At 35.6% G+C, this 13601-nt stretch overlaps 2 protein-coding genes across 2 annotated transcripts; both read left to right on the forward strand.

The window, feature by feature from the left end:
• Positions 1 to 746: 746 nt before the first annotated feature.
• On the forward strand, positions 747 to 1741 carry LOC104889440 (probable calcium-binding protein CML35). Its single transcript, XM_010674661.4, has one exon. It carries the CDS (start codon positions 976 to 978, stop codon positions 1603 to 1605), a length of 630 nt encoding a protein of 209 aa, XP_010672963.1. The 5' UTR covers positions 747 to 975; the 3' UTR covers positions 1606 to 1741.
• An 8924-nt stretch (positions 1742 to 10665) lies between these two features.
• Positions 10666 to 13192, forward strand: LOC104889441 (hypothetical protein). Its single transcript, XM_010674662.4, has one exon. It carries the CDS (start codon positions 10777 to 10779, stop codon positions 13075 to 13077), a length of 2301 nt encoding a protein of 766 aa, XP_010672964.3. The 5' UTR covers positions 10666 to 10776; the 3' UTR covers positions 13078 to 13192.
• Positions 13193 to 13601: the final 409 nt, after the last annotated feature.

Genomic DNA, 13601 nt, shown 5'->3' on the forward strand with positions numbered 1-13601 from the left:
AATGGTCCACACTTTCTCTCCTCCAAATTAAATAATACCACTTCTACTACGTACCAATTTTAACCATCAACCCACACTCTCTCTTCACCATATAAAATAATACTCCCTCCGTCCCATAATATAGTGCCTACTTCATTTTCGGTGGGTCAAACTTTAAAATCTTTGACCAAATATTCTCATTTGTATATATAAAAAAACATATTCATGTGGGATCTTGTTAGATTCGTCTCAACGTATAGTTTCATAATATCAACTTTTTATATTTTTTATTAATACGGAATTGAAGATATTAAAGGCCAAAGTTACATCTTGGAGACCGTGTAAAAAAGAAACAAACACTATATTATGGGACGGAGGGAGTACTATTTTTATTACATACTAGCTCTTTTTACATCTAACTTTTCAATAAATAAAAATTAATAATCAAACAAAAACTTATCATCTAAAACTATGTGTCCTCGTAAGTGTCAACATTATTTTAAGACGGGTGGAATACATCCAATAAGTTATCTACCCAAAACAGATATATCATCCCTCCCCACATTGTTCTTGATAAATGTCATTTGCGCCTCCTTCCTATTACAAAATAAAATATCAAAAACATAATAACATGGTGCTAATGCTGGTCCACCAACTAATCTTTAAAAACAAAAAAAATTCAACAATATACACCATAAAAAAAAAAACACCCAAAAGGAAATTCAAAACTACTTCATTTTTAAAAAAAAAAATCCATAAAACTGAAAAATAAGTAATAGAAGAAAGCGAGTAGCCTAGTACCACTAACACATCCTGAAAAAGCTCAACTATAGGAAGTTTCCTCGAAAGTCCCTTCTCCTCACCCATGGCTTCCCTTCTTAACCTCCCTCATCTTCCCTTCACTTTCCCACCATCTTCATTTCCAACATTTCCAACTCTCATCATTCTCTCTCCTCAAAAACAAAAACAACAACAACAACAACAACAACAATCAAAATGAAGCAACTACTCAAATCCCTCCACCCGAAGCAAATATTCCGCCACAACAACAAAAAAACCCCTCTCTCCTCCCACTCCTTAACCAAATCCGAACCTCCTTCCTTCGGCTCATCCTCTTCCTCCTCCTCCTCCGCCTCTTCCGGGCCGGGACCGGGCCGAACCCGTTCAGAGGACCTATCCGTTCGGCCCGACCCGTGGACGGAGGAGGCCTTCAAGATGATGGACCTCGACGGCGACGGAAAGATCACACGCGTAGAGCTACACTCTCTCTTCAAGCGCGTGAGAGTAAACGCGCCGTCGTTATCGGAGGAAGAGGTGGCGGAGATGATCAAAGATATCGATACGGATGGTGATGGTTGTATCAGCTTAGAGGAGCTGGAAGCCGTTGGATCTGCACTTGATCCTACGGGTGCAGATGAAGATGATCTTAAGGACGCGTTTGGTTTCTTTGATGTTAATAAAGATGGGAAAATCTCACCGGAGGAGTTACACGCAGGGTTTGTTGCGTTGGGGGATGAACGGTGCACGTTAGAAGAGTGTAGGCGTATGATAGAAGGTGTGGATAAGAATAAAGATGGTTTTGTTTGTTTTCAGGATTTTAGTCGTATGATGAGGTTTTCTAGATAATTTTATTTTGGGGAGAAAAACGGATTATTTTTATGATAATGGTAGATTGAATTCGATCTACAACTTTGTTGTGCTACCGTACATATTTTGTCCTATGAGAATTGAGCTGAAATGAAAATTATCATCTTTCTTTTTAGCATCAACTTGTAGTAATCATTATTTGATTTAGTATTTAGTACTATTGTTTAATTTGTAGTGTTTAATTAGGTTTAGTAGTTTAATACTCCAATTTTAGTCCATCTCATCTCAGTTTCAATTATTGATGAAATTTCCAGTTATATATATGATATATTAGATTTTAAAGCACATCTAAATGTTCCCTTAAAGAAAAAAAAAAAAAGCACATCTAAATGTTGTACTAATATGTAATTGTAGGATTTACGTGGTTGTTGAGTTGAGAAATGTATTACATACCTCCTTTAGTCATGATTTGGGTAAGAATTCAGGCCACTCAACCAACTAGGTTGAGTTATTAATGTTTGAAATTATCTCTTGGCCAACCCATCAAGGTTTTTTTTTATGGAATTTTTTTTGTTTTATCGGGAGTGTATCATAAGCATGGTACATGATACACACAAAACTATTTTTTGACGCATTTGTTCATTTGAAAAAGAACCAGTGAAGTATATAGGAACTTTTTAGGAAGTAGATTCACAGGTAATGGTTTGTTTGATCATTCACAGGTAATGGTTTGTTTGATCATAATACAGGAAGTTCTATTCGTTCTACTTTTTGTGAAATAGAGAAAATTGTTTTTTTTTTGTCTATAATTCTATGTATGTGACTTCCTATTGAACTATAACTTCTGATCTTGTTCAACCAAATGATATTTGGCACTTATTATAGAATTTCATTTCATGGTGTTTTTATGTCTTTTGATCGAGGAAGAAAAAAAAGTTGCCTCTAGGCCTCTACGGGTCTACCTAATGAATTATTGTGAATTTGTTACGTGCATCGGTGCATTCCATATTCATTCACTATTGTAAAAGGTGCTGGTGATATTTTATCCTTTAGTGTAATATAAGTCCAAATCCACTAGCGACTATCAGCATTTGCCATGCAACTTCCTACATATTGGATGTGGCCGAATGTCACTATATTCAACTGGATGGCCACTATAATAGAGTATATTGTCATTTATTCCCTGCGCTTATTTTAATCTAAGTATATATTTTGTATTTGTATTTTAATACTATTCATATACATTACGTTGATGATCATTTGTAATTTATATATAATGAAAAATGTTGAGCAGCAGGTGATAGCCTAGTGGTATTGGCATTACCTCCGATCCCAGAAGTCAAGGGATCGGGTTTCACCCCCTGCAAGGAGGAATCCCCAATTTCCCCCTTCCTTGCAAGGGACTTCATCTTACTTTTAAAAAATATTTTTTAAAAATATATATAACGAAAATATTATTGTGTAAGATTTCTAGAAATTCATCTCAACATTTATTTTCAAAAATAACCTAACAATTTTTATCAATTGACAATTAGTAATTTTATGGTTAAAGTTATGCAAAGGTAAACTAAAAGTGAAAATAATATAGATTTATAAAAAAATAGAGGTAGTATACTTCTAATAAAGAATTTGATTCTAATTTTCTCAAGTACCAAATGCATAATGAGCAAAATATTTTTTGGATGATAATTCAGCACGAATTCGACCCAAGTAAAAAATTTGATTCAACTATGAAAAAGGAGATCATGCTCCAACTATGAATAAGAAATTTGACACTAAAGAGAATAGTCGTAATTGGCGAATTCGAACCTTACATAAGTTTAACCTGATCCATTATGACCATGAGTTCAACCTAATTATTTGTCTTAATCAACTCGATTTGTCTTGTTTCATAACTACATATAGGAGTACCATCACATCCTTTTCATATTAGTTGTTACTATGGATTTTCACAATTTTCCATGTACATATTAAATTATTAATGGTTACTATCTTAAAATTAAGTATGTCAAAAATTAGAGGTAACAACTAACACCTCATCGAGGGAGGATATGGAGAATATCAAGTCTCAAAATACTCCAGTATACTTTGAATTCAAACGTTAAAATCGTGGCATACAAACCTTATAACTAGGGTAGACTTTGTTAGACGTATTTTCATGATTCGTGTAAGTATGAGTTATGTAAATAGTGTAATAGTCAATATTAAATTTGTGTAATAGGTTACAACAATATAGTCCTAATAGCAGTAGGAAATCTATCCATAGTGAGAGTGTAAATACGAAATATTATCCTAATTTGTATTATACAAGTCAAGGGGAGCTATGGTGTCCGCTTTTGAAAAGACTTTTTACCCCTTCATTCAATGAAAATACTTACCTATTAAGATTTTGAGAAGTTCAAAGTAGTTAAAACAAACTTTCATAAAAATATGTGTAGTGAAAGAAAAAGTTTACAATTGATGAAGAACAAACTAACATAACTAGAGCAGTTTCTAAATCAATTACAAAATCAAAGACATAAAATTTTAATTTTGCCAAACTTTGAAATGCAATAACAATACCAACATTCATTAACAAAGTAATAGAATTACCAAGAAAACAACTTTTTCATCAAGTAATTTTTATATTTTGTATTTACATCACATGATATTTCATTAGGACTGATGATGATTGTAAATTACATTCTTCAAAATTATATTTAGGTAAAATTTAATAATAATCGCTAAAATAATTTACGCACGCATCGCGTACAAAAAACTAGTATATTTGATATTCTATCCTGAAACACCAAAATAGTGTAACAATAATTTATTTGTTTTTCTAGACAGAGAATTTTTGTATTGTTTGAATAAAACAAGGAAGGAGAAAAAAATTTAGTATTTAAACTGTACATTCTGTAATGACTGAAAAGCTGTATTCATAGAAGAAATGTCCCAAGGGACACGACATTTGTGATAGGATAGAGAGCATTTTCCACGAAACTTCATGTATAATATGTTCCTCTTGGAATGGAAGGAAGGAGATGTACCTTCAATTTCCTTTCCGTGGAACATGCTGCTTGTTTATCATTTATTGAAACCGGTCTGCCGGTCACCCATGTTTGATTGTCTATGGTCATTTTTCAAAGCAATCAAAAACTTATCTCGTGACTTGCTGGTAGGGGTGTAAGTGGATTGGACTAGATTGGACTTTGCCAAATCCAAATTCAGTCTAAAGTTTTTTGGACTCGAGAAATTGAGTCCAAGTCCGATCCACATATTTTTTGAGTCCAGTCCAATCCAGTCCGATAATTTTTTCTTGAGTCCGAATCCAGTCCCGTCCAGTCCGATTATTATATCTTTTTTTCCGGTTTAGATTCAATGATTCACAACGTTTTTTGAGATACTTGAGCATTTGACATTTGATTCAATTATCAATATCCACAAATTAGATTGAAAGCTTAAATTAAAATAAAATACTATGAATAAAAAGTTGAATTAGATGCTTACCTTGATCTAAGTTGAGAGGAAGTAGAGAGACTGAGAATTAATCTGAGGGAGAAATAGAGAATGCGAGAGTCGAGACAGCGAGGTAGAAAGAAAATGAAGAGTAAGAGGAAGTGAGTAGTAAGGACCGAGGAGTGAAGTGAGATAGAAATAGTCGACTACTAGCCTACTACTGCAGTACTGCTAGTATAATTTACTTATGTAACAAATGGAGCTAACTGCAATAGTCTGGCGCCAAGTAAAATTGTCTGGCACCAGTTGAAGTATTTAGAGAGAGAAGGTTGAAAACTCCAAAATTTTAAAAATAGTATCAATTTTTTTAATATATACATTATATATGTATTAAATATATATTATATATAAAAATATTTTTGGACTGGACTGGACTTATTGGACTCCAAAGAGATGAGTCCAAATCCAGTCCAAAAATATTTGGACTCGAAAATTTGAGTCCGAGTCCAGTCCGAAAAATTTTCAGTCCAGTCCAGTCCGACAAGTTTGGACTGGACTGGATTGGACTCTGGACTTTTCGTAGTCCGCTTACACCCCTACTTGCTGGTTTGAATAGTAGGTATTACTTCTTCTTCTTTCATTTTTTTATAATTGTAATATAGGCTCCGTTTAGTTTAGTAAGGCGTAAAATATTTTCAGTCTAAAATAATTTTCATGGAAAACAATTTACAATGGAAACACAATTTCAAAACTAGTTTTTCGTTGTTTGGTTTCATGTAAGAAAAATAATGAAATGAAAGAAAAATGAAAGGGAAAGGAAGGAGGTAGTGAGAGGAGTGTACAAGAGAGATAAGAAAAATAGTTTTCCATTCATTTTGAAAGGAAAATGGTTTTCCTTCATTGGGAGAGTAACTTTACCCCAAGGGAAAATTATTTTACACTCTTTTGCGAACCAGACAATGTAAAACTGAAAATAGAGAAAAACAGTTTTCCGAGAAAACGTTTTATACCCTACCAAACGGAGTCATACTGTGCTAAATACAAAAATAGTGAAAACTCAATACCAAATAAAATAATGTTGCAAGTAAATTGAAACTACTTAAAAAGAGAAGTGTTGCAATTTAAAGTAAACATAGAAAATACTACCTTAGTTTCTTATTAATTTATTCAAGGGGACGTTTGGTTTATGAAGAGGAAAGAGAAAGAGTTGAAAAAAGAGAAACAAGGAGAAAGGAAAGGAAAACCATATGATTAAAAATGTTATTTGGCTTTAAAAACCCCTTTTTCTCTTCTCCACCATATTCCATCCCTCTATCTTTCTTAAGTGCAACTGGTCGCTGCCTCCCCTCAATGCCGGCATCCCCTTACTGTCGGCCGCCCCCCTCTCCTCACTGCTGTCTCTTACCACCGTGGCACCACCCTTACTTCAACACCCTTTTTTCTTTTCCTTCTCCACCATCATTAAGTGCTCGTATGGATTATGGGTAATAGGTGGGGAATAACTCCAAAAGCACTCAAATTCATCTTCTCGCATTCGGAAATCGCCATCTAGACCATCTATGAACCATATTAGCTATTCTTAGTCACAATCGGCCTCAATAACCTGAAAATCACATGAAAAACCCGAAAGTATCTCGAAATAACACAATGGTTCAAAAGAGTCCCCAAATCATGCAATTAGACCTAATATGTACTAAAATCTTCATGAAAATGAGACTTAATACCTACCTATATGCAACTAAAAACCGACCTATCAAATTACATGGGTAATTTTTCAGGCTTTTTCATCAATTTGAACCGAACATAATAAATAAATGAGTAATTGATTCTCGTAAAAATTGGGGTAAAAGTTATCTACCCCTACCCTTGGGTAACTTTTCCCCTTCATTTTGTTTCCCTTTGAGTTATACAATCGCTAACAACTGCCTATAAATAAAAACAGATAGACATGCATGAAGGCGAAAATTTCCCACCCTATGAATACCAAACTTCTAGAAAAGAAGATTATCCCCCTAAATTAACTGAACTTCTATATATTGCCCAACAATTACTTAAAATCGCCCAAAAAAAACAATGAAATTACATTTATAACCCTCCTCATTTTTTTCTTAAATCAACACCATCCACCTCACCTCCTGCCTGCCTGCCTGGCGCCACCAGCCCACCACCACCACCATCTCCCTCACCTCCATCCTTCCACCACCACCCACGCACCTCACTCCACCACCCTCGGCCATATGATTTGCTAACCCGCCGTAATGATTTTGAGAAGCTGTTCATCGTGGAAACTCCTAAAATATTCGTACGATGAAGATGATACAGTAAAGCGACCATCACCACCTTCGCATTACGTTGCACACAACCCACCACCTTCGCATTACGTTGCACACAACCAGTCGAAACTTTTTTTATACAGAACGTCCCGCCAGGACGTTCAGTCCATGGGGCGATCGTCCGGCCAGGACGCTCTACCCATGGGCTGAACGTCCTGACCGGACGTTCGACCCATGGGCGGAACGTCCTGGCCGGACGATCGCCCCATGGGCTGAACGTCCTGGCGGGACGTTCTGTATAAAAAAAATTTCGACTGGTTGTATCATTTAACAGAATATGATCACTGATAACATTCTAGAGACTGTGCACTTGATCTAAATACTAAAAATTTTATAATTGATGGGAGAGGATGTAATAGTGAGCAAGTGGTTGATCAAGTGTGGGAATACTGATTTATACATGTGTAAACAGAAAGATAAGAAATAATAATCTAGAGGGATTTGGGATCATGAACCATGTGAACAAGAACAAGTAAATGCCTAGATCAATGCCATCACTTGTTAATTATGTTATGAAGCTTAACGATGGTGTTTTTGTACGATTGATCCACTAATCAAAATGAATATATGTATGGATATTTCTAATGTTGTATATATATATATATATAATTGTACTCAGTCTCACATAAAATGATAAGAAGCAAGTTTGCGGTGGAGGTCGACGGTGGTAGTGGGAAGGTAGGTGGTGGTGGGGTGGTGGGTGGTGGGGAAAAGAGAAGGTGAACTGACAGTGGTGCTGGGGGTGGTGGGTAGTGTAGAAAAAAGAAAAGGGTAAATTGGTATATAAAAATAAATTTTGGGCAATTTTAAGTATTTTATGGGCGATATTTAACAATCCCCTAAATTAATACTCTTGCAATTATTTCCCCCCAAAAATTAAACCCCTAATAATTCCTTATATACCAGGCGAATCCTAGTGGTGAAATTTGAGGTTTTAAAAGCCAAAATTTGATCATGAGAACTCTAGATCTAAGAGTATTTATGGTTGAATTTGACCAAAAAGCCATAAGAAAAATATATTAATCCATCTTTACTCTTGATTTTTTTTTTTCTGTTTTGAGTTTGCAAACATGTAAGGGAATCTACCTACTTGTTTTCCTTACCCTTTTTAAAAAACCCAAAACCAAACGCCCCTCACTTTGTAATTTGGCAATGTTCACATACTTTCCTTTTGATTATCATTTGTGATTTATACCTAAGGAAGACCATAGTCATGTGCTCATGTCACATATGGGATATTGTTAGCTTTATCTCAACATAAATTTCCGAATATCAACTTTTTATAAATTTTTCTTGTTCATAAGTAACGACGTTAAAGGTCAATACTTTGTATTGGCAAGCGTGAAAGTCAAATTGTATTGATTGAAAGAAACAGGAAAAGTATTTTCTTCCAACTCAATAGTTTATTACAACCCAACCTTAAGATCTGTATGATGCACGTTGCACGGACTAATATTAAAACTTTATGATTGTAACGCTAATAATAATTACTTTTGGTATTAGAGAGTAACTAAGTGCATCGATATATACTAGATTCGATCCCAGGTCTTGCCCTCGCAATATTTTATCACCTGAGCTATATGACATCCATTAACTCGAGCAATAATGATCATGCTTTAACATTAATTATCAAAAAACATGTAATTCTAGTCATGTTAGAATCAGTATATAAGTTGATTAATACTAACCAACAAACTCTAGTTCAGCAGTTATCCACTACACCTCTCACTGGAAGAACCTGAGATCTATTATGGCTAGTGGCTAGAGGGTGTCTTTTGGGTTTGGGCCTTCCTAAAATAGGGATCTCAACCCACTAATATATGTACCTCAAAAAAACATGAGTAGTGGAGTACTAGATTTAGCTTAGGAGTAACATAAAAATTGCACTTGAAAAGGGTAAAGTAGTAGTGAAACTATTAGAAAAGAGGGGAGATCCCTACTTGATAAGGGATGCTATTTTTGCTGTTCTAACTCCTCTTCATAAGCTTGGTCAACTATCTTTGTTCTATGATGTTCTTTTTCTGATCTCCTATTTCATCGTGAAGGCAAGGTTTATATGAATCAAACAGAGATCCTAACTTATATTACCTTTGTTTTTATTTAGTTGCAACAATTTCTACTTTTAGGTGTTTTTTATTAGTTGCAACATTTTCCTCTTTAGGAAAGCTTTTGGGATAATTTGACAATAATACCCTTACTTCACCTACTATCCCCATTTAATGACAGTACTAGTAGCAGGAGCAAGTGGGTCAATTATACTCTCTTTTCTTATTTCTTAAAATTTGTGCAAAAAGGTGAATGTTGCAACTAAATAAAAAATAGAGGTAGTATCTAGCAAGTAAATAGGAATTATTTTTAATAACATTTAAATTGCTCTAATTATTATTTTTTTCTGTAAGAATTTCTTTTATTATGGAGATGGGTAAATATCCATTTTTCATATGGATAATGTTTTTTTTTCAAGTGAAAATTCATTCATTAATATGAATTCATATGACATTTACAATAGAAGTTAGAAACAAAAAAATACTGATCAAATTGAAAGAAACTTAAAATTCTAATATGGCAAAAACCACGATCGTTGAGCAGAAATAACCCTTCTAAATACTCTATTTCACATCGTTGTCTAACATAACCTTCTACGAATAGGTCTAACAATCTGATAATGTAGCACTATAGTTAATCCATCCGATTGTACGTGACAAACTGACCACCATTTCAATCCTATAAAATCCTATCAACAAATCAACCTTCAATTAGAGCCAGGGTCCATATATACCCCGCTAACACACAAAGATATCAAACTAATATATGCATAGTGAAGGGGAGACCACAAAATTCATAAAGGAGATTAAAGCCATCACACATAATACTTATTGAAAATTGTGAAAAAACAAAAAAAGTAACAAAGTAAACTAGAAACTGTAAAAAGGAGAGAAAGAGGGAATTACCATGAACGAAAACATTCATGGAAGCCTCTCTAGAGGATTTTTTAGTGAAAAGAGGAGAAAGAGGGGAGGAGTGAGTATCGGCTATTTTTTTTTTTTCTAAACTGATTTTCATTTGGATAGTTAGATAATTAAATTATAAGATTACTAAAACTAACTTAATAATAAGAGGCCAATGACATGATTATATGATATTGATGAACAAATTTGTTTCAAGTATTTTGCAAAATCTCAAATAGAAATATTACTTAGCCTTTTTTTTTTTGCTATTGTCAACACAAATTATTAGTTAGTGGCTTAGTGCCTATAGTTACATGGATTTATCTACTAGCCTAGAAATGGATGGACTGTCCAAATACAGTACTCTGGCCATATTATGGACTACATAGTACATAGACGTTTTTCAAACCCATAAACAACGCCACAACTCTCTTCATCTTCTTCCTCTTGCACTTTATCAAACCTTCAATATCTTCAATTTTCAATCTTCAATGCTTTTTGCATTGAGCAGAAGAACAAGAATCAACCCTTTATCAATCACTCCCACTTTCTCTCTCCTACACTCAACAACCCACTTGCTTTCTCTCTCCTCTGACCAAGACCCACCTCTTAAACCCCTCACTAAACCCCAACTCAAAACCCTACTTCTTTCTCACTACAACCATGGCAAATTCTCCAACCTCCTCCAAAACGTCGTCGCTTCACCTTCTGTCCTCTTCACAGCTTCCCATAATCTCACACACCCAACAACTCGTTCTTCCCAACTCACCCTTGACTCGGTCTCCACTCGGTTTGACCTCCTCCAACTCGCTCACGAACTCACCCACAACGAGTTCAACCCGGAATCTTGCTGCTTTAGATTGTATTCTTCTCAAAATAAAGGTAAATTTCTTGTCTTGCCCAATTTAAAGCTTAAAGTTGTTATTGAAGCTTTGAGAATGGTGCTTGATTTGATCTATAATGGCGGTTTTGCTACCTTTGTTTATGGTGGTAGAGATGGATTAGGGCGTCATACAGCAGTTAGATACTTGAAAAATTTGGTAGAAAACCCAGATTGGTGGTTTACTGTTGCATTTGATAGAGCTGTCTTTGATTCTAAGAATGTTGGTAAGTTGTGTTGTATGCTAGGTGAAAGAATTGATGATGGTGGGTTGATTGGATTGATTGAGATGTTGTTCGAATGCGAGGCGGTGAGGATTGAATTGGGTGGGTTTGAATTGGGGAAAGGGTTGCCTCAAGAATCTGGGTTGTGTGGGATTTTGGTTAATGTTTACTTGAATGGTTTTGATAAAAGGATTCAGAAGATTCGTCTTCGGATGAATGAGCAGAATCCTAAGTTTGATGATGATGATGATGGTGGTGGTGTGAGTGGTGCTGTTGTGTATAAGCCTTTGAAGGTATATGCTGTTAGGTATTTGGATGAAATGTTGTTGATTACATCAGGGCCGAAAATGGTGGGAATGGAGTTGTTGAATTGGGTTGTTAAGTATTTGGAAGAGGAGTTGGAGTTGAAAGTGGATAGATTAAGGACTGTTATACATAGTGCTGTTTCGGAGAAGATTGAGTGTTTGGGGATGGAATTTCGGGCTGTTCCTCCTTCTGTGTTGCGGCCCCCTATCTCAGAAAAGGCAAAGAGGGCGCGATTGAAGTTCCGTAGGCAGAAGGAAGTTAGGTTAATGGAGATGAAGAATGCGAGGGAAAGGAATAGGAAGGAGCTGGGAATGAAGCTCTTTAGCAATGTTTTTAAGAAGTTGAAGACAAGTGAATCAGGGTTTAAGTTTGAGTACAACATTGAGAACGAAGTGAGGGAGATTTTTAGTACGTGGGCAGATGAAGTAGTGCAGGAATACTTGGAATCGTTGGAAGAAAGATGGAGTTGGCATCGAGAGCTTACAGCTGGTGATTTCCTTTCATTGAAAAGAATTAGGAATCAGCTGCCAATAGAGCTTGTTGATGCCTATGACAAATTTCAAGAGGAAGTTGACAATCATTTGAATCCTGCTAAAGCTAAGAAGGCATTGGAGGAGAAAAAAAGGAAAGGGGAAGAAGAAGAGGAGAGGAAATACAGTCAGAGAACACTAGATGATTTGACAAAACTATGCATGAAAGTTGCGGCACCTATTGAGCTGATTAGGAAGGCAGTCAGGCTTGCAGGGTTTACCAATGACATGGGTCGCCCTAGGCCGATCAGCTTACTGGTTGCCCTTGAAGATGCTGATATCATAAAATGGTACGCCGGAGTAGGAAGAAGATGGCTTGACTTCTTCTGCTGCTGTCGCAACTTTGAAATGGTAAAAACTGTCGTAAGCTATCATTTAAGATTCTCATGTCTATTGACACTAGCAGAGAAGCATGGTGCCACCAAAATGGAAACTATTAGGCATTATTCCAAGGATTTAAAAGTTTTAGATTTAGATGGAAATGGAGAATTCTACTTTCCCACTGAAAGGGAGGTAAAGAAGATGGGAGATGGTCATCTTTCTGACCCGAAACCTATTGATGGTGCTTTAACTCTGGCTCTAATAAGATTAGCTTATGATGTACCATCATATACGTGTGCAGCTCATTTCTGTGATTGCAGTGATACGATTACTTACCGAGTTCATTTGCTGCAAAATCGAGTGAACATCAACCCAAACGATAAGAAAAAATGGGTTCCTGGAATGGCTGCAATCCATGATAGTTTAGACAGAAGGTGCTTCACTCTATGTTCTGACCATGCTAGTGATATCTACATGGGTAGATTATCTCTACAGGATATTGACTGCACTTCTTATATTGATGTTGATTAATAACCAATCATTGTTATATTGATGCTGATGTTAGTTGAGATAAAATGCGTATAATCTGTATACTTACAGTTTTGTACATTTATAAGTGTGATTAAATGAGCATAATTTCAGGGAATTCCCTTGTTTGCTTTTAGAAATTGGTCAAGCCTGCTAGATTTAGCAGTAAAACAGAGATCATACTCTAAGTGACATACCCGGGCTGTATATCTTGAAAATCAGTTTAATTCCCTTCACTTGACCAATTTTCCCAATTTTTCTTCCTATTGCACGCAATTGAAGAAAATTAAAGACCAACTTGCCAATCTTGATCAACCAGTTAGTTTCTCAGCAAAAAGTTTGTACTTCAGCTTGTTTCTCGTCTCATCAATACTGATATTGATGTTGTGGCTACGATGAATCGATGATACAATAAACGGGGCCTTTCCCTTCGTTTGAATCTGCAGATCACGCCTTTTACTTGAAAAGTCACGTCGTTCAAGACTCGACACCACAAAATTCCTCCTTTGTGGCTCAAGGCTTGCCGA

The sequence above is a fragment of the Beta vulgaris genome, chromosome 3 (assembly GCF_026745355.1).
Source record: "Beta vulgaris subsp. vulgaris cultivar EL10 chromosome 3, EL10.2, whole genome shotgun sequence".
Taxonomy (NCBI): Eukaryota; Viridiplantae; Streptophyta; class Magnoliopsida; order Caryophyllales; family Amaranthaceae; genus Beta; species Beta vulgaris.